This window comes from Sinocyclocheilus grahami, unplaced genomic scaffold, assembly GCF_001515645.1.
Source record: "Sinocyclocheilus grahami isolate Dianchi unplaced genomic scaffold, SAMN03320097.WGS_v1.1 scaffold8.1, whole genome shotgun sequence".
Classification (NCBI taxonomy): Eukaryota; Metazoa; Chordata; class Actinopteri; order Cypriniformes; family Cyprinidae; genus Sinocyclocheilus; species Sinocyclocheilus grahami.
In genome coordinates, this window is record NW_015505187.1 from 3949008 (window position 1) to 3971278 (window position 22271).

The following is a 22271-nucleotide window of genomic DNA, read 5'->3' on the forward strand; positions in this document are numbered from 1 at the left end:
ACCCCCCCCCCCCTTAAATAAAGAAAGAGAGCTGAAAAAAAAAAAAAAAAAGAAGATTAATCTGTCTCTCTTCCTGTCTCTTTCCTGCGCCGCACTTCCCAGCATACATCTGTGAACACAGCTGTAGGCACATTCACAAAATCATTGCCTGCATCCAAATTCCCATACTGAATATGACTCGGGTGCAGTTTAAAAATGCATGATTTAGCATGAGGACCAACTTTCTTTCATGAATACAGAAGGTTCGAAACTTTATTGCACTGTTTTTGAATACTGTGTAGCAGAGAAGTACACATATTTGCAATCGAATATATGCACAAGCAAACAGGGTTAACCAACAGTCGTCCCCGTATGCTGCTGACCTGTCAATGAGAAAATGAGAGTTTGTCTGTGATGTCCTGTGAGATCTGTCTACAGCCATGGGCACATTCACCCAGAAACGGAATGAGAGGCCTGACAGCCAAATATCAGGCATGTTTATTTATATCCTCCGCCTGTGTTAAGGCATTGACTTTGTATCTGCTTTTCCTGGGGCTTGGTTTTGTCATATCTGTCTCATTCACTGACAATTTTCTGTTGATCCAAAGCAGAGTCTTCTGTTATTATCGGATGACAATGAGATAAATACTGTGAATGAGAATATGAGTGCATGTGTGTGTTATTTGACAAGTGTATAAGATAATGATGAAGAACTTATACTGAACACCACATACATTATTGTACAATATACAGTCTATAAGATAAATGTTTTTGAAAGAAGTCTCTTATGCTCAGCAAGGCTGCATTTACTTAGTCAAAAATACAATAAAAACAACAATATTGAGAAATATTATTACAATTTAAAATAACTATTTTTTGCTTTAATATATTTTAAAATGTAATTTATTTCTGTGATGGTAAAGCTAAATTTTCAGCATCATTATACCGGTCTTCAGTGTCACACAATCCTTCAGAAATCATTCTAATATGCTGATTTGCTTCTAAAGAAACATTTCTTACTATTATCAATGTTGAAAACAATTGTGCTGCTTAATATTTTTATGGAAACAGTGATTTTTTTTCAGGATTCTTCAATAAATAGAAAGAGAAACAGCATTTATTTGACTGACTTTTGATCATTTTATGTAATGTTGTCTAATAGAAGTAATAATTTCTTTCTTTAAAAATGACCTCAAACCTCTGAATAGAAGTGTAAGTATGGAGGAGTAGCATTTACAAAATAAATAAATAAAATATTTTTTTAAATCACTCATCAAATATAATAATTACAAAATAATAATAATAATAATGTAAATAAATGAATTACTTTATTTAAAGCATTTAAAATTATTTCATTCAGGTTTAAATATCGTTAAATGTAAATAATAATAATAATAATTATTATTATTATAATAAAGTAAAATAAGTTTTCATGGTATTTCATGATTTCATGACAAAACTTTTGACGCAAATAAAAGTTTTTAAATTTTGCATTTTCTGCTACATGTCTGTTTCATCACTTCAAAAACTAAATGTGACTTATTCTCATTTTTATTTCTTAACGGTTAAAACTGAAAACTGATTTTACTTTAAGTTGCACTCCTCCTCCTTCATATATATGAGACGCAAGAACATAAGGCTGATCACTATTCCAACCATCTTAGTTGCAATGACGTTTCCTAAACACCTCTTTTGTCAAAAGACCAATTAATATTTACACTTCTCAAGAAGGAATTTGTTAAATTCAAAGAGATGGCAGAAGCAGCAACAAACATCTTCCTTATATGAAATAATACATTTGAATAAATCAATAACTAGCGTCTGGGCCACTGCCACAATGAAAATAAACACAATCCCGCTTAAACCTCTTAACCTGTACGCCACCTGTGCACCAGCAGGGGAATTACAATCAGTCACTCGTGGAGGTCGTTTTTAAAGGGGTCATATGATGCGATTTCAAGTTTTCCTTTCTCTTTGGAGTGTTACAAGCTCTTGGTGCATAAAGAAGATCTGTAAAGTTGCAAAGACTAAAGTCTCAAATCCAAAGAGATATTCTTTATAAAAGTTAAGAGTCAGCCACACCTACCTAAAACGGCTTGTTCTAACACGCCCCCACATGTCTACATCACGATGTGGGAAGATTTGCATAACGCCACACAAATGTTCACGCAAAGAAAGAAGGCGTAACTTTTATTCTCACTGTAGTATTGTTGCTGCCGCCATGTCGTGAAGGTGCTGTGTGTTTGTTGTGAAAGCGAAACTACTTTGTTTGGTCTTCCAAAAGAGGACACAACTAGAAATCAGTGGTTAAGTTGTATTTACAACACTGTTCCAGAACAGTTCAACCCAAATATTAATTTGTGTGCAGCACATTTTATGGAGGACTGTTTTCTGATCCTGGCAGAGTAGACTACAATAGACTACAACTGTTCTGACTCACAGACTGTAAGTACGTTTTCATTTAAAGAATTTGCCATTGACGATTCAAACGTGAGTTTTGAGCAGTGTAGAGTAGCGCTTGTTTGTCATTTCTCCGATCACAAATGCAGACATGGATTTATGTTTACGTGGCTCGATGCAATGCAACAGGTAAAAAGACAGTATAAGTCATTATAATCAGTAATTATGTCCCCACTGGATGCAACAAATGCCTCGTTTGTAATGGGTTTTAATGTTTTTGAATCGTCGCTCCGGCCGGACAGGGCATCACAGTATGGTAAAGGGGCGTAACATTTCCGTCACACACTTGAGGTATTCGGCCAATCACAACGCACTGGATAGCTGGCCAATCACAGCACACCTCGCTTTTCAGACCGATGAGCTTTGTAAAAATCGACGCGTTTCAGAAAGGCAGGGCACAGAGGAGAAACAATAATGTACAGTATGTGGAAAATAATGTGTTTTTTAAACTTTAAACCGCATAAACACATTTCATTACACCAAATACACAAAATAATGTTCTTTTTAGCAACATCATATGACCCCTTTAAAGGTTACAGGTTGTAATGATTAGGTGGGGGTCTGCAGAGTACCTGTGCACTGATTACCCTGACGGCAGCTGTGGTGGGCTGCAGGCGCTTGGCGTTGAATGTACGAGTCTAACAGCTGTGCCCGCTGTGGGTGGGCAGAAGTCCTGGCGATGAAGAGAGCCAGGCTGTAATTATCACAACACAGGGGCTCAGGGAGGAAGAAGGAGAGAGAGAGGAAGAACAAAGAGAGACAGACAAGCTCAGTAGCCAAAGACATGAATGCTAACTATATGAGTATTTATCACAAGTATCTGGAGTCAAGCCCCTTGCTGTGATCAGGGACAGACCATGTATGAATTATTCAAGAAAAATCCCTGAATGAGTATTAGGGCATGCTAGACTAATAAACAGCCAATATGTTAATAGGCATGCTATTTTCTTCGAGAGATATTAAGTGTGTAGCAATAAGGGCAGTGGAAACTGTTAAAAGCTTTATATTGGTGCATGTTTAAAAGACAGTATGTGGCCTTCAAAACGGCTGCAGGGATGAAGGAATTCAAAAATCGCTGTTCTTTTGATCCTAGCTTGAATGGGAATAACAGAAAAATAAATGAATTTATTCATGTTTATAGACTAAATTCAATCCGTTTCCACTGGTTTTATGGCTTTGTGGCTCTCATAACACTCCTGATGTTAGGTTCTTCAGTGCCAAATGGTCAGCAAGGGCAACGGTATTGAAACGCAGATGGCTGCTTGACTGAAAACTTAAGCATTCCAAGCAGACTGTTTGTGACATCATCTATTTATGGCACCGAAGTGAGGCAGTCAGAAGTTAAAAGGTATCCATTAACGGCCAGCTGCGCGCACAAAACATCAGCTCCCATTCTACGTCTGTGAATCAGTAATTCTATGCTATTCATAGACCGGACATGGCTGATTGGGTTAGAAGCACTTTGAGACTGATCAAATGTGTAACGCTATGGCCTCTATCGATTACATCACCATTCACTTAAACAACAAATCCCTAATTAGCCTAAATAGAGGGCTTTCAAGTTAATGAGTTACTTTGTACAATCTTGAAGCATTAGCCATTAATCCATGTGTCACATAACGTGTTATTACTATGTTATAAATGGGTAATAACCTATTAATAGACCATGAACAGTAAAATAGTAGAACAAGCTGCAATTTAAAAACATTCATTTGGTTTGTAATGGTGAAAGGTGTCGGTACATGACGTCAATACTTCCTACACTGCCAAGAAGGTCAGATTTCCCAACACATTCAAGTAGCCAAATGGATAATAAATGTAATCATAACACCCTATTCTACATTATTCACTGTTCAAATGGTCAATATGTCTGGTTAGACATCCTAAAGGCTTTATTAAGACATTGTATATTAAATCTAAATCACTGCTAAATGCTTGTTAAAGGTGTCACACAGACTGCTGATGTCATTGAGGGCTTAGAGCCAATCAGTTGATGATAACTGAAGAATCTGTCCTTATATGGCATACAAATCAACTTTCAAGTAAATGCTTATTAGAATGGCATGTTCTACCCAATAACCTTCTATATCAGTTTACAAGATTGTTAATCGTGAGAACTGATCTCTGATGTTTCCAGATACAATGGCTAATATGGATAGTACATCTAAAAATGTATTTTATTCATGTATTTCTAATATGAAAAGACCACCATCCACTTTCATTCTATGGAAAAGAGAAGCCTGAGCATTGTGTTCCTCACAATAAAGTATATTATACAGGTTTGTAAGAGTAAAAGATGACAAAATTTTCATTTTTTTGGACATAATATTCCTTTAAGTATAATTTCTCCATAACATCTACACCCACGTCTATGTAGTAACTTTACCTTGACATCCAATGATACACAGTGAGTTTTTGTCACCATGAATGCATGATAAAAACCATCTCTCAGGAGAACAGTCAACAGAGAGGGCTGTGAAGCGCAACGGACGATATCTGCAGGGCTTTCTTTCTCTCCAGGCTGTCAATCACAACTTGATGAATGCCCGTGGGGCGTGGCCAACCACTTCCCAGCATGCCTTGCACTCATTCATATGAGTGGCCAACTGATAAGAGAATGAAGTAGGGAATGGAGATGTCGGTGTCTATTTTGGTCCTTGCCTCAGTTTCTATTTTAATAAGCGCTGTCAATATGCACACATTGAAAGACAGAGAGCTTCTTACTGCATTAAACAGAAAACATAAAAGCAGGAGTTACAAGAGTGGATGACAGATATTTTCTCAGGAAAATAAGTATTTCAGTGGTGAGAATCATTATGTAGGAGGATTCATTTGAGCATGAACTCACTGAACTTCACTCCTTAATTAGACACATATTTAATTTAAGATACATGTGTAGGAACACAACACTAGAAAGAAATGTATGTTATTTATCTAATAATATACACTATACATGTGTTTGAATTGTATGAGGACTGCTTTAATAATTAGATTTAACTGTTCTCAGGCCAAGATATTTTTCATAACTGTCAGGGTGAGGCAACCTGTCATACACACTACCGTTCAAAACTTTCGGGAAAGTAGAATTTATTTATTTATTTTATTTGATTTTTATTTAAATTTGTAGTCTTATTCAGTAAGGGCACATTAAACTGAGCAGAAGTGAAGTAGTTACAAAATGATTTTAATTTCAAATAAATGCTGTTCTTTTCAACATTCTATTCATCAAAGAATATAAAAATATTATCACATTTTCCACAAAAATTATTAGGCAGCTCCAAATCTTGTGCACCAAATCAGCATATTAGAATGATTTTTGAAGCATCATGAATATATTATTTATATAAAATATATATTTTAAAATATATTAAAGTAGAAAGCAGTTTTTTAATTATATTTTTTATAGAATTATATTATATAGAGTTTTTTTAACTATATTAAACAATTAATATAATTATTAATTGTTTTTGGCTGGTATGAGAGACTTCTTTCAAAAACCTTAGCAATCCAAACTTCTGAACTGTAATGCAAATAACTAATTACTTACAATTTATGCTGTCCAAAACAAAGATTTGATTTTTAAAATAAAATAATATTTTATCCTTGCAAAAAAAACAATGAAAATGTTGAACTGTTTTTTTTTTCCCCAAAGAGTTTTTTCCCCCCAGTTGGCCATATTTTGCCATTTTTTTATTTTATTTTTCTTATTTTGTCAAATTATTTAATGATTTCATGAATTATTTCAAATTATTAGATCCCTCTTTCAATATAAATTTGTATTTTTTTCCCCTGCCAGGAAAGTCTTAGTCTGATGACATAGAAATTCATTAACATCCCCAACCCCCACCATTAAATAATTACTCCATAACATCTACACCCACGTCTATGTAGTAACTTTACCTTGACATCCAATGATACACAGTGAGTTTTTGTCAGTATGAATGCATGATAAAAACCATCTCTCAGGAGAACAGTCAACAGAGAGGGCTGTGAAGCGCAACGGACGATATCTGCAGGGCTTTCTTTCTCTCCAGGCTGTCAATCACAACTTGATGAATGCCCGTGGGGCGTGGCCAACCACTTCCCAGCATGCCTTGCACTCATTCATATGAGTGGCCAACTGATAAGAGAATGAAGTAGGGAATGGAGATGTCGGTGTCTATTTTGGTCCTTGCCTCAGTTTCTATTTTAATAAGCGCTGTCAATATGCACACATTGAAAGACAGAGAGCTTCTTACTGCATTAAACAGAAAACATAAAAGCAGGAGTTACAAGAGTGGATGACAGATATTTTCTCAGGAAAATAAGTATTTCAGTGGTGAGAATCATTATGTAGGAGGATTCATTTGAGCATGAACTCACTGAACTTCACTCCTTAATTAGACACATATTTAATTTAAGATACATGTGTAGGAACACAACACTAGAAAGAAATGTATGTTATTTATCTAATAATATACACTATACATGTGTTTGAATTGTATGAGGACTGCTTTAATAATTAGATTTAACTGTTCTCAGGCCAAGATATTTTTCATAACTGTCAGGGTGAGGCAACCTGTCATACACACTACCGTTCAAAACTTTCGGGAAAGTAGAATTTATTTATTTATTTTATTTGATTTTTATTTAAATTTGTAGTCTTATTCAGTAAGGGCACATTAAACTGAGCAGAAGTGAAGTAGTTACAAAATGATTTTAATTTCAAATAAATGCTGTTCTTTTCAACATTCTATTCATCAAAGAATATAAAAATATTATCACATTTTCCACAAAAATTATTAGGCAGCTCCAAATCTTGTGCACCAAATCAGCATATTAGAATGATTTTTGAAGCATCATGAATATATTATTTATATAAAATATATATTTTAAAATATATTAAAGTAGAAAGCAGTTTTTTAATTATATTTTTTATAGAATTATATTATATAGAGTTTTTTTAACTATATTAAACAATTAATATAATTATTAATTGTTTTTGGCTGGTATGAGAGACTTCTTTCAAAAACCTTAGCAATCCAAACTTCTGAACTGTAATGCAAATAACTAATTACTTACAATTTATGCTGTCCAAAACAAAGATTTGATTTTTAAAATAAAATAATATTTTATCCTTGCAAAAAAAACAATGAAAATGTTGAACTGTTTTTTTTTTCCCCAAAGAGTTTTTTCCCCCCAGTTGGCCATATTTTGCCATTTTTTTATTTTATTTTTCTTATTTTGTCAAATTATTTAATGATTTCATGAATTATTTCAAATTATTAGATCCCTCTTTCAATATAAATTTGTATTTTTTTCCCCTGCCAGGAAAGTCTTAGTCTGATGACATAGAAATTCATTAACATCCCCAACCCCCACCATTAAATGGCACAATTTGATGTGTCATTCATGCATTAAAACATGACAAAATTTACATGGAAATGTATGAACTCAACACAAAACATAATTTAAACAAATACGAAGTATGATATTATGGTCTATCCTCAACCTCACTGGATTTTTCTCACTCTCTTCCTGTAGCATGAAGTGTTCATGTGGCCTACGGGTCGAGTGAAGTAGGGCACAAACAATAACTGACGATCACATCGAATCATGTGCTGTGATGGAGGAAACCAGCTGACTGCATGAGCCCAGAGGACGGAAAGAGAAAGAGACAGACGCAAGGAGGGAAAGAGAATGAGAGAGATGGAGATAAGAATTTATTCATGTGCTTCGTCACTTAATCATCTGACTTTCCACAAGCCCATCAAACCTCCCCGTATCCTAATAGTACAATCCATGACTACTCAATCCTGTGCACTGATTGGACCGTAAGAGATTGAATGATGATAAATGAGGAGGACGTGTTTGATTTATGATGGGGGACTCAGTAAATTGACATGTTGTGTCTCTCTAATGACTCAGTTGCTGATGAATGCAACAGGACCATTACACAACACCAACACCATTCTGCTACAAAACACCACTTTTCACCATCCAATCAATTCTTGATAGATAAAACCGAGTCCTGCCCTGTATTTTCAGGTTTAATATTCAGTTTCAATCAGAAATGTTTCAAATTATGAAAGTAAAAATTACTTGCACAACACAACAAATTCTCCACAACACAACGGAAACAAGCCCACAACACAACAAAAACAAGCCACAACACAAGGGAAACAAGACGCAACACAAAGAAACAAGCCGCAACACAACGAAAACAAGCCGCAACACAACGAAATTAGCACAACACAACGGAAACAAGCCGCAACACAAGGGAAACAAGACGCAACACAACAAAATTAGCACAACACAACGAAAACAAGCCGCAATACAACGGAAACAAGATGCAACACAATGAAATTAGCACAACACAATGGAAACAAGCTGCAACACAACGAAATTAGCACAACACAATGGAAACAAGCTGCAACACAACGAAATTAGCACAACACAATGGAAACAAGCTGCAACACAACGAAATTAGCACAACACAATGGAAACAAGCTGCAACACAACGAAATTAGCACAACACAATGGAAACAAGCTGCAACACAACGAAATTAGCACAACACAACGGAAACAAGCCGCAACACAAGGGAAACAAGACGCAACACAACAAAATTAGCACAACACAACGAAAACAAGCCGCAACACAACGAATTTAGCACAACACAACGGAAACAAGATGCAACACAACGAAAACAAGCCGCAATACAACGGAAACAAGATGCAACACAATGAAAACAAGCCGCAACACAACGGAAACAAGATGCAACACAATGAAATTAGCACAACACAACAGAAACAAGCCACAACAAAATTAGCAGAACACAATGAAAACAAGCCACAACACAACGAAATTAGCTCAACACAATGGAAACCATTTTAAAATTATTTTTGCCTTTATTATGACAGGACAGATGAGAACTGACAGGAAGCAAAGTGGGAGAAAGATAGGGGGCGGGATAGGGAAAGGTCCTCGAGTTGGGATTTGAACTCGGGACGCCCATAGCGCAATGGCGCAGAATGTCGGCGCGCTGCCCACAAGGCTATCGGCGCCAGACCTCATAATGCTTAAATCAAAATGTCATAACTGGGCCTTCCAGTGAAAATGACAGACTTCACTTTTTAAATGCAACATCCACATCTTAAAATTCAATTAACAACCAATGTATAAACTTTATGGCATGATTGGCATCTTTGTTTTCATGAAGAACCATGGGACCTTTACATTGCAAAAATGGAAAATGGTTCTTAAGCTTATTAAAAAAAATACAGGGCTCGGACAAATTAATGTGAACACAAAAAATTGGGCTGATAAGGTTACAGATGCTCCATTTAAATGGGCACTCATGATTTACCCTTTTTGGAAGTCGGACAAATTGCCAATTTCATCCATGGCTTGTAATAAACACTACTGAACATACTACATTGATATACAACCCAGAGAATACAGATAAATATAAATAAATAAAAATGCAAAAATGTTTCACTGAACTGTTCACAAATTATATTAACCTAATAATATAATAATATTTATATAGTTTATATTATAATTCACATTAAGAAAAAATATGGTTAATTTAAGAACCGTTCTATGAAAGATTCTATGAGGAACCCAATATGGCTCTTCAATGGAATCAATGTGAAAAAAACAACTTTTAGAACCCTATTTTTAAGAGTGAAGAACCCGCCCTAAATTTTTTTTACAGAAAAGATCTGCTGCTTCATCCATTTCATCGTGACGTCAACTGTATTTTAAAAAACTGCATTTATCATATTCATTCACCTATTTCAAAAAAATGCATTCAGCACATGAACTGACATTTCGGCATAAGGCAAATATCAAAACATGCCATCAACATTATGCATTCAGGCCAACATGGTGACTTGCAAAGAGCGAAAATCTTCAAGGAAAACCTGCTCCCACTGACAGTTACAGAGGGATGGTGCAGCATTATGAGTAGCTGGAGGGTAATCTAGTGAAGTCTAATGAACGAACAATTGATTTTATTTATTTTTGTTGTTGTTGTTTGTTTGGTTTTATTGGACAATGAAGGGTACCAATAGGTGCTCTGAGTTTGGTCCTTTCTTTCTTTCTCTTTCTTTTAAACTTGCTGACCCAGACTCAAAGGTGGCACTGATGTGTGCACACCACTTTGGCCTGATGAGTAAGCAGAACTGAACTGCACAGACAGAGGACAGGAGTCTAAAAGAGTAACATAGGACATGAAAACAGAAGAAACTAGTCTGTTCAACCACAGCAGCAAAAATACCCTTACAGGGATCTTAAAGGGATAGTTAGACCAAAAATGAAAATTGTGTCATTGATTACTCACCCTCGTGTCGTTCACTTTGATTTCATCAAACATATCTTAATTTGTGTTCCGAAGACGAACGAAGGTCTTATGGGTTGGGAATGACATGAGAGTGAGTAATTAATGACAGAATTGTCATTTTTGGGTGAACTATCCCTTTAATTTATTTATTTTTTGTCTGACTCTGTCCTGTATGTCTGACCCTTAGAATTAAATGGACTGAGACTTTAAGACTACTATGTAATGGGTCACCTGGTGTTTAGGAATAGCATCGATCTAACTTCTTAACTCAATGTAAGTGGTATAATAATAATAACTTAAAATAATAATAATAATAATAATAACACCACAAATTTGGGCAATTATTTGTTAATTAGAGACAGATAATCAATATCTTTTATTGATTTTCACATTTCTTAACTTAATCTGTTATCTTTTGTTGTTATTCAAGTATTATTGATGCACGATATTGGATTTTTACCGATATCCAATAAGCCAATATTTTTCAACTCATTTTTGCTGATAGCCAATGCCGATACCGATATATTTCCTTTTGTTTGGAAACAACACCAAGTCTCTCCTGTGCAGAGATTCTAAACAAATTATTTTTAATTTTGGTTAGTTTTTAACAAAAACGTATTAGTTAGAATTAAATAAACACACAGACAGAGGACAGGAGTCTAAAAGAGCAACATAGGACATGAAAACAGAAGAAACTAGTCTGTTCAACCACAGCAGCAAAAATACCCTTACAGGGATCTTAAAGGGATAGTTAGACCAAAAATGAAAATTGTGTCATTAATTCCTCACCCTCGTGTCGTTCACTTTGATTTCATCAAACATATCTTAATTTGTGTTCCGAAGACAAACGAAGGTCTTATGGGTTGGGAATGACATGAGAGTGAGTAATTAATGACAGAATTGTCATTTTTGGGTGAACTATCCCTTTAATTTATTTATTTTTTGTCTGACTCTGTCCTGTATGTCTGACCCTTAGAATTAAATGGACTGTGACTTTAAGACTACTATGTAATGGGTCACCTGGTGTTTAGGAATAGCATCGATCTAACTTCTTAACTCAATGTAAGTGGTATAATAATAATAACTTAAAATAATAATAATAATAATAACACCACAAATTTGGGCAATTATTTGTTAATTAGAGACAGATAATCAATATATTTTATTGATTTTCACATTTCTTAACTTAATCTGTTATCTTTTGTTGTTATTCAAGTATTATTGATGCACGATATTGGATTTTTACCGATATCCAATAAGCCAATATTTTTCAACTCATTTTTGCTGATAGCCAATGCCGATACCGATATATTTCCTTTTGTTTGGAAACAACACCAAGTCTCTCCTGTGCAGAGATTCTAAACAAATTATTTTTAATTTTGGTTAGTTTTTAACAAAAACGTATTAGTTAGAATTAAATAAACAATTATTAACAATAAATAAAGTTATTTTATAATGAGAGCACATTGAAAGCTTTGAAAATAATTATACATTTTAAGTCCAAAATAAAAACTACAAGTCAATCACTTTTTTTTCTCAGACAGATGCAGTGCTAACCTTAACGTTTTATTTAAAGATTAAAAATTTGCAGATGGTCTAAAGCAAAAGAATTGTGAACATTCTGAAAATCTTTCAGAGCTCATAATCTGTTTGAAAAAAAAAACATATTACACATTAAGAAATAAATCTATATTTAAAATTATTTAATTTACAAGTGTCATGTTTGTGATTTTTATTCATGTAAGCTATATCTTATGACGTTTAAATCAAAACATACTCGTGATTTTATAACATCAGTTACTGCTTTATTTAATCAGAAATACAATCTTAATGTTATTTGTGTATTTTACTTTCACTTTATTATAAGTAGGCCAACAGCGCCCCCTAAAACTCCTTACCCGACGGGCATTAGAACCCGGAGGAGGCTGCTGCTGCTGCTACCGCTGCAGCATGCGCTAGTGACTGTTGAATCTATTGCGCACCTGACGCGTCATTCTGTTCATGCATTCTCAGTTTAAATGCAGCGATCAAAAACAGTGAATCTAATCACCATTCAGGAAAAAAATAGCTTCAAGAGTGACTGCAATGTTGACTTGATCTTATCGCTAGCACACCCTAAGCACATGTGAGTTATTCGGCATAAATTTACATATCGGACCAATGCCGATGTTTACATTTTAAGCCATTATCGGCCGATTCCGATATCGTTCCGATAATATCGTGCATCCCTAATTATTCATATAAATTATTGCTAATAACACTGTAAATAAGAAAAAGAACTTGTATTGTACTGTTGTAGTATGATTATTATTTAGTTATCATTATGACAAAAATAAGAAAAACTGGGCTTTGCATTTTTAAACTTAGACACTTTAGTGTAAGTTAATAAAACTGGGGAAAAAGATCAATAAAGGTGAGCTGTAATTCAACTTTGATTGCCATACACTTCAACTTTTACCCACTAAAGCACAGCTAGTAGGCAGTTACTTAAAAGGGCCAATCAATCGTAATGACTGTGTTTTAGTGTAATGCAGACTATAAATGCCCTGAGCTTTAGTGTTGCTGTTAAAGCTGCAATGATTAAGACTCTTTGGTTAAACAAAACAGTAAAAAGTGACTCTGCATTAAAAGTTGTCCTGTTTCTTGGTTTGTTGTGAGAGTTGTTGCTGTGAAGAAGGACATAAGATATTACTGTACACGATATAAATCACAGTCTGACCCCCAGGGCATCTTGGGGGAATGCGGCTGCCATTCAGATCCCAGTTCTGAATGTTAAGGTATGTATGCTAGAAAGAGAAAGAGGTATCAGTTTTATATCAGGCAGCCAATAGCTACCATCATGTGGCTAAAACCAGGCCACTTCCTCTCCGCATCACTCCACCTTTCGTCTACTTCCTCTCCACTTTCCTGTCTCTCCTCCTCTTTTTCTACAGCCAAGTTCCCCCTGCAGCGATAATTCAGCCTATTTCATCTCCCTGCTCATCAGAGCCCAGATTTAACGCACAGTCTAAACCGCAAGCCCAAACCTCAGACGCTGTCGAGCGCTAAAGGAGGTCAAAGTGTTGTTTCAGAAATGTTCCACACGTCTGCTCACTGTGGATCAGATTCAGACAACCTGTTTACATTACCATCTACAAAACAATATCATGTAGAGGAAGCAAAGTCTCTGTTTGTTTTGGTTTTTCATGTTACGCGTTTCAAAACTGATGTTTAAAAAGTTTCAGTTTTTAAAAAACAGGTGAAACATCCTACTAAACCTAAAACTACAAACAAATCGTATTGTTTTTTTATTTTAAATTTATTGTTGTTGATTAAATTTTACAAATGACTACAAACATAATTTGTGCAGTTTTTGTTACTTGTACCACATAGTGGCTGGCTATTACGACTATTGTTTTATTGCTATGTAAATAATATAATATAATATAATATATAATAATCATGCATAATTATATGATATATTAATACATCTTTTTTATTATTATTAATACTACTACTACTACTAATAATAATAATAATAATAACAGCAACTAGTGCTGTCAAACAATTAATCGTGATTAATTGCATCCAAAATAAAAGTTTGTTTATGTAATTTATGTGTGTACTGTTTATTTTTTATGTATATATAAATACACACATACATGCAGTATATATTTATATAATTTATATTACATATAAATATATTTCATATATAAATATAAAATATTTTTCATAAATATATACATATATGTTTATGTATTTATATATACATAATAAATATACACAGTACATACCATATATTATGTAAACAAAACATATTTTGGATGCGATTAATCGACAGCAAATTGACTGCACTAATAAGAACTTTCTTTTATTTACTTTCTGACACACCCATTTCAAGTCATTTTGTTAATTTTAATTCGGAGGCAAATACATTTCCAAACAAACAGTTTGCAAACTAGCCTGATTTCCAAAATAGTTTACTTTGTAATTAGTAAGTCAAATTTGTCCAATCTGATGCATTCAGGTCAATTTGCAAACTGTTTGCTAATAAGATATGTGGCATTATCTAATTGAAAAGGTGATTGGCCAATCGCAACGCATTGCCACCTCTCAAGTGATTTTTCAACTGAATTATCTTGTTCCCCGCTTACATTCATGCTTCAGGAGCTCTGTGAGAACACAATGAGCTCAAAGGAGGTACAAGAAAGCCACTACTCCTCCAAAACCAGATTTGAAAAAAGCTCTGTAAAAAGCTATAAATAAATTTATATTTAGCTTATCAAATAAGCAAAGGCCTGCATCCATCATGCAATTAGTGTAAACTGTGTAAAGTGGCCATTACAAACACCACAAAACAATCACTGTGAATAAAATCTATTTCGATGCTGTTTAAAAAACATTAGCAGACACTGTTCACGGTTTCTCAATTACAACAGCTCATAATAACATGGCTTTCCTGCTGGTACACATCTTCAGAATTATTCCGCCAAAGAGCCTCGTAAAGCATTAGCATGTAGTGGATGTGGCAAGGGATAATAAAGCGCTGCCACGCTAATTAATGGAGTCGTTTGCATGCGTGCAAGGTCTAGATTGAGAGAAGTAACATCTCATTTAAAATGTGATCAGTAAACAGTGTGTATGAATACTGTCATGACACAATGAAAATCAATAAATTGTTATTGACCCGGTTGGTCTAGACCGCCATTCTTCTCGTTAAAATGATTATGCAGCGCTGGACAGTAAAACAGCAAGAAATCAGTCACAAACTAAATGTCTGTAATTCACATGTTTAGTATTTTATGAATGGTAAATGGATCTTTTATGTTCTTCCATCATCATTTACTTACCGTCACATTGTTCCAAACCAGCATAACTTTCTTTTGTAGAACACAAAAGGAGATATTTTGAAGAATGTGCACACTGCTATTTTCCACAAAATGATATCATATAGTAAACGAATGCAACAAATCGAGTTCCTCACATAAAATTACCAGAAGACTTCAGAACATTTTTATGGACCAGTTGTGTCAGTAAGAATTTTTGAAAGAAATGAATACTTTTATCTAGCAAGGATGCAAACTTAACAGTAATGACATTTATAACGTCATACAAGATTTCTATTTCAAATAAATGCTGTTCTTACTATTCAAAGAATCCTAAAGGCAAATGTATTACAGTTTCCACAAAAATCAATGTGTTCAACATTGATTAAAAAAAATGAGCTAATACTAGAATGATTTCTGAAGGATCATGTGACACTGCAAAATTCAGCTTTGCCATCACAGGAATAAATAAAATTTAAAAAAAATAGGTGACTCAACATCAAATTTATTTCATATACTCTTTTGGATCATGAGTAAATGATGACAATTTTCATTTTTGGTTCACCCAATTCGTTCAAAACGGGGATTAAGAAATGAAATGCCGCTGTGTGTTGCTCGGAGAAAAACAGTTCTGCTTTGTCTTTATATTTCCGTTGGCAAAATTGAGCAAAACAGACAACATTGTGTCTAAAATAACACAATATTAACTTCTTATTTATTGAACTGTTGTATAAGATCAGAATCACATTTACACTCGAGTGATATTGCTTAATTATATGATGTAAATATGAGACAAAAACTCAAACTGGGGCATTTTTGCCCCATATCTCGAATTTTTAGGTTATTATAGTATTGCATTTTTAAATTTGTTTTATTTTAATATAGTTTTCAATTTTTCAATAAAATTTAGTTTCGTTTTTATTAGTTTCATTAATAATTTTGTTAGGCTTAGTTTAGTTTTTATTTTGTGAACATATTTCTATTTAGTTTTTTAAATAGTTTAGTTTCAGCTTTAGTTTTAGTAAATAAAGTGTAGCAGATTTAACAGATCACTTCCAAAGTGCAGACCAAAGAAAGACTTAATTTAACCTTAGTGACGCAAACGTCTAGCGACACAAAATTAAAGCATGCTGAGATCGAGATGGAAAAAGTATACAAATATACGCCAAAATGAAGCAGCCATGCCTTTTTACTGCATAAATCTACACAAGTTGCGCTTATATTATCCTATTTAAAAGCAATAAACTGAATGATAAATGTGCATTGTGATATTTAATTAGAAAATAAATGTAATTAGTTTATATTAGATGTCTTTTATCTTATTTAACCATAATCATGATACTGTAACTGTCGTGTCTTGCTCACTTTCCCGCGAACACACGCGCATATCATAACTGGGAATAATGAAATTCAATAATAATTGCAGAGCCTCAACATTCAATTTGCAGCGTTGCGCATTACAGCCATTCGCGCTGCAGATGAAGTGAATGGCAGCTTAGGGAGCACTCGTTGCTCGCATTCTGTAGCATATAGAATTTTATTTTATTTGTTAGTTTTTCAATAACTTTTGTTAGCTTAGTTTCGTTTTAGTTTTTCATTTATTTTGATATTTTTATTTTATTTCAGTTTACGAACATGTTTTTTTGATCAATCGTTTTCGTCTTAGTTTTCGTCTTCGTTTACGAAAATAACCTTGATTCTAACTACGTTCTCTAGGTTCCATCACGCAGTGAGTAGTTGCCCTGCATTATATTTGTCATCAATCAGCTGTATGAAATGCCAGATGACCCACGTAGGTCTGGGGTGGGGCAAGTGCGTTAAATTAGTGCTGGGCGGTATACCGGTTCATACCGAATACCGGTGTTTATTTTTGTTATGATATGAATTTTTTAAATACAGCAATACCGGTGTATGTCGCTTAAACAACGTTCGGAACGCGACACTGTTTGGAACGGGTCCGTTTTCACTGTTGCACTGTGGTGAGGGCACAGCTGTATGTGTTACTAAGCATGAAAGTTCCGAAACTGAAGCTGTAGAACTAATAGAACATGATGACAGAAGAACTCATCCACAATATCCACATTGACCACCACAAATATCCACCGCCCCCTGCCATCAGCTCCCGCGTCTCTCACACACACACACAAGCATGACTTTAGCACTAGATTTAGCAACTTTCAGACCTTTTTAGCGGCTTTTTTCCCATAGAATATTCATACTGACAAACCTAGCGACTTTTTTGGATAAACCTTAGCTATGGTTCAGTTGGAAGATTTCGCCAGTGCTGTCCCGCGAATGCGAGGTCTGACTTTCCCGGAGAAGTGTCACCTCTCTCGGCGTCTGTTCTGTGCAGTGAGCGGCAGAGAAGCAGCGCATTCAGTTGGCCGCACCGCAGCCGACTCGTCAATAAATGAGTACAAAACAGCGTTTCCTAGCACCTGTCGCTTACTGATTGTTTGGAATTATAAACATGAGCGTAGTTCGTCTGTTAATATCACATGCACTTCTTTGTTTGTTGTTTTTTTTTTAGTTTGTTTCTCAGACGCAGGCAGTGCGCTGCATGAGACAAAAAAGTAATATAGCCAAAACAACCTCATAGCTGCTCTTTAGTGTAGATGCATGTTGATTTTATCACGATGCCACGATTATAAATGAGAGTGACTCCTGGTTAACATGTATTAAAAAGGGGTCATGTTTAGTCACGATTTAGTGTGGTATTTTTTGACAATTTAGAAAAATACTGTGATATAAATTTTTGGTCATACCGCCCAGCACTACGTTAAATGTGTAATTTTAACACGTTATTTTTCACCGCAATTAATTAATCTAATTAACGCATTGACCCTAAACTTGTAAAAGGGTATTGTTCATGACACTCAAATCAACAACAACACCTTTTTCAAACCTCAGTACATTAAGCAGCGCTAAAAGCGTGTCTCCACCAGGAACAAGAGTATCACTGAGGGAAAGTGAGAACCACTACACAACAAGACCTTCTTTTATTCTCCGCCAGGACCACAGAGACTTCTGGAAGGAGAACGGTAAGGACTTGTGACTAGAATTACTGACACACTTTTCCTTTGAGTGTCGAGCTAATCTGGGTTTAGTCATGATTACGTAAGCCATCGCTTTTTCCCATGTCTCTGGGCAATAGTAGCGCAGCTGATTTTCAGTCCTCTTTGTTCGGAAGGAGACACTTGGACGCAGATTTTAGTATCACCAGTTATAGCTGCTGCAATCACACATGACCAGCTGTGACATGCCCATATTTTCACAGTCTCTCAGATGGAAAAGCAACTAAATGTATCTTATGAGTGTGAAATTAACATTTATCACTTCTTTCCATGACACCGCTGGTACTCCGATATCCTTATCAGAATATGATGTCTAAGTTTAAGACATTTAAGAGGTAAACTTGTTAAAAAGGGAGGTTCTTAGCTGGAACAAGCTGATTATGTGGGCCAGACTTTTTGCCATAAGTCAGAAGTATGGTTATATGAGTTTGGGTGTAGTTGTCGTACCTGTGGCAGTGCGGAGCTGAGCTGACGCTGCAGTGAGTCCCGGTCATAGATGACGTCCTGCAGGTGCTGCTGGGAGAGGGCCAGGCTTTCTTGTGTCTCTCTCAGGGTGTCCAACAGACGGTCTCTCTCGTCAAGCATGTTGACCATCAACTGCTCAAAATGCGAGTCAGGGTCGGAGGCGCTGCTCTGGGAGCCACGCTGGCTCATCGCCGTGTCCTCGCTGATCGTGGGCATCACTTCGCACATCATCTTTACCTGCTGAAAGAGGATGAATGCTTAGGAAACCCATGGAAATATCTGTAAAGCTGCTTTAGATCATTGTGTATTGTGAAAAGTGCTATATAAATACATTTGACTTGTCTTGACTAGGCTGAAAAGATTGTCCAAATTTGAGACCAGTGTTAATAATACTCTTACACTATAAAGAAGCCACAAAATCCTCAAGTTTATTCATATATTTATTTTACATTACTTCAAAGGTAAATGACTACAGACATAATTTGTGCAGCTTTTGTTACTTGTACAGTACCACACAGTGATTGGCTATTACGACTAGATTTTTACTATTATTTTAATGCTACGTTAATATAATATAATATAATAATAACAGTTTCAAAAAACATCATTACATCTTAATAGTAGTGGCAGTAATAGTATAATAATTATAATAAAGTGTATATATAACAATATAATAATAATAATAATAACAATGATAATAATAATCTTATTATTAATAACATAATATAATAATAATAATAATATTATTATTATTATTATATATTACAATAATATTATTATTATTGGTCGTTTTGAGACCAGTTTTAATAATGATGAATTTAAATAATAATATAAATTAAAATAACAACAACAATAATAATAATTTGCACTATTTAGATTATTTAATTTATTGTACTATGGTACAGCCACATTCATTTTTAAGCTTTAAATAAATAAAAAAAGGATGCAAAAACTCATGAAAATACACGCATCAAACACACATCTTCAAAATTAGGTAAATAATAATAATTAATTGAGGTTTATGTTAATTCAAAATATATATACACTACCATTCAAAAGTTTGGGGTCAGTGAGAATTTTTTAAAGAAATCAATATTATATATTCAGCAAGGATGCAATAAAATGACCAAAAGTGACAGTAAAGACATTTATGAAGTTTAAAAGTTTTCATTTTCATTTTCATTTTCGTTAAAATATTTTAAGCTTTAGTAATGTTAGTACTTCAACTTATTTCAATTAGCTAACAAGGCAGCATTTCTAAATTTCAAATTTTAAGTTTAATATTTATTATTTCACCTTTATTTCAATTTACAAATTATTATTAATAGCTTTCATTATAGGTAACATAACATAACATAACATAACAATAAAAGTGTGAAAAAATATTATTATTATTATATATTACAATAATATTATTATTATTGGTCGTTTTGAGACCAGTTTTAATAATGATGAATTTAAATAATAATATAAATTAAAATAACAACAACAATAATAATAATTTGCACTATTTAGATTATTTAATTTATTGTACTATGGTACAGCCACATTCATTTTTAAGCTTTAAATAAATAAAAAAAGGATGCAAAAACTCATGAAAATACACGCATCAAACACACATCTTCAAAATTAGGTAAATAATAATAATTAATTGAGGTTTATGTTAATTCAAAATATATATACACTACCATTCAAAAGTTTGGGGTCAGTGAGAATTTTTTAAAGAAATCAATATTATATATTCAGCAAGGATGCAATAAAATGACCAAAAGTGACAGTAAAGACATTTATGAAGTTTAAAAATTTTATAAAGGTTAAAAATATCTCTATTTAATTTCAATTATTTAAAAAAAGTGTGTCAGTTTCCACAAAAATATCAAGCATTGATATTATTGATAGTAATATTTCTGATGGATCATTTGACACTGAGGACTGGAGTAATGACTGCTGAAAATTCAGCTTTGCCATCACATTACATTTTAAAATATATTATAAGAGAATTTCTAAAATTATTTTAAATTGTGAAAATTTCACAATACTACCGTTTAACTGTATTTTTGAACAAATAAATGCAGCCTTAGGAAGAACAAGAAGCATCTTTCATACTCAGTAAAAAAATCTTACCAACCATAAACTTTTGAACAGTATGATATTCTCAACACTTTATGTACATAAACATACTGCTTTTGTCTGTCAATCACTTTGGGTCTATCTGTAAAAGCACTGAACTGCTCAGAGCATCTGTGAGAAGACAGCATGTAGACTGTATGTACATAGTGGTGATGTGCGTCTGCTCCTGTTAGACTCAAAGCTGTCAGGATTGCGGCGGTTGGTAGCTGTAGGGGAGACGAGCATTAAAAACACGCAGGGCCACAGAGCTCCATGCCTGGGCTGTGATGATACAACACAGGCGGAGCGGGTGGAGGAATCTCCTAGCAAGGACGAGATGTGTTTATCAACAGAGTGAGAACAGAAAAAAGCAGATGAACAGAGAAAGACAAAGTCTTGGCAAGTAAATCTTGTATGTGTAAGTGTATCACTACATACCGGGCGTCTCCGGTCCTGTTATTATTAACTATACAGAAAATGAATCTGTCCAAATAGTGTTGTAGAGTATACGTGTATAGGAAAGCAATGAGTTCATGGGAGGGTGAGCTTCCTGCACTCTAGATTTCATGCTTGTGCCGTTTACTGGACCAGAACGCATCATTTCCTCTGCTGCTTATGTAACACGGTGCTCTACAGCTGTGTTGTACCGTCTCCTGCAGCACCATGACCCGGTACAGACCACAACCACCACCTGTGCCATTTGTCTCAGGTGGCTTATACATTACACCCTTACAGAGGATGGCAACAATGTAAGCACATACTCAAAATTAGGGGTGTTAAAAGATGTGCGTGGCATTTGTAGCTTCTGAAAAAAGGAGAGCAATTTTCTCAACAAGAAAAAAAATACTGGATAAAGTTTGTAGACAAACTTTAAGTTGGCTTGAAAACGCCGAGCCAGAAACTTTGAAATAGTTTTAAAAGCTTGAGGTTTGAAGGGTTTTTTTGTTTGTTTGAAATAGTTACGCTTTAATTTGGTCGTTTTAAAAGCTAAAAACCATCTAAAACCAGCTGATTTAACAAAAAAAAAACTAAAACCCAGCTGGTTCATCAAAAAA

The 22271-nt window shown here is 34.4% G+C and overlaps 1 protein-coding gene across 1 annotated transcript in view; it reads right to left on the reverse strand.

Moving 5' to 3' along the window:
• ppfia2 (PTPRF interacting protein alpha 2) overlaps nt 1-22271 on the reverse strand; it is a 184976-nt gene that overhangs the window by 157858 nt on the left and 4847 nt on the right. Inside the window, exon 2 of the mRNA XM_016279608.1 lies at nt 19090-19347. Within this exon, the coding sequence (XP_016135094.1) occupies nt 19090-19338 (249 nt within the window). The 5' untranslated portion in view covers nt 19339-19347. The remainder of the gene's footprint in view (nt 1-19089; nt 19348-22271) is intronic.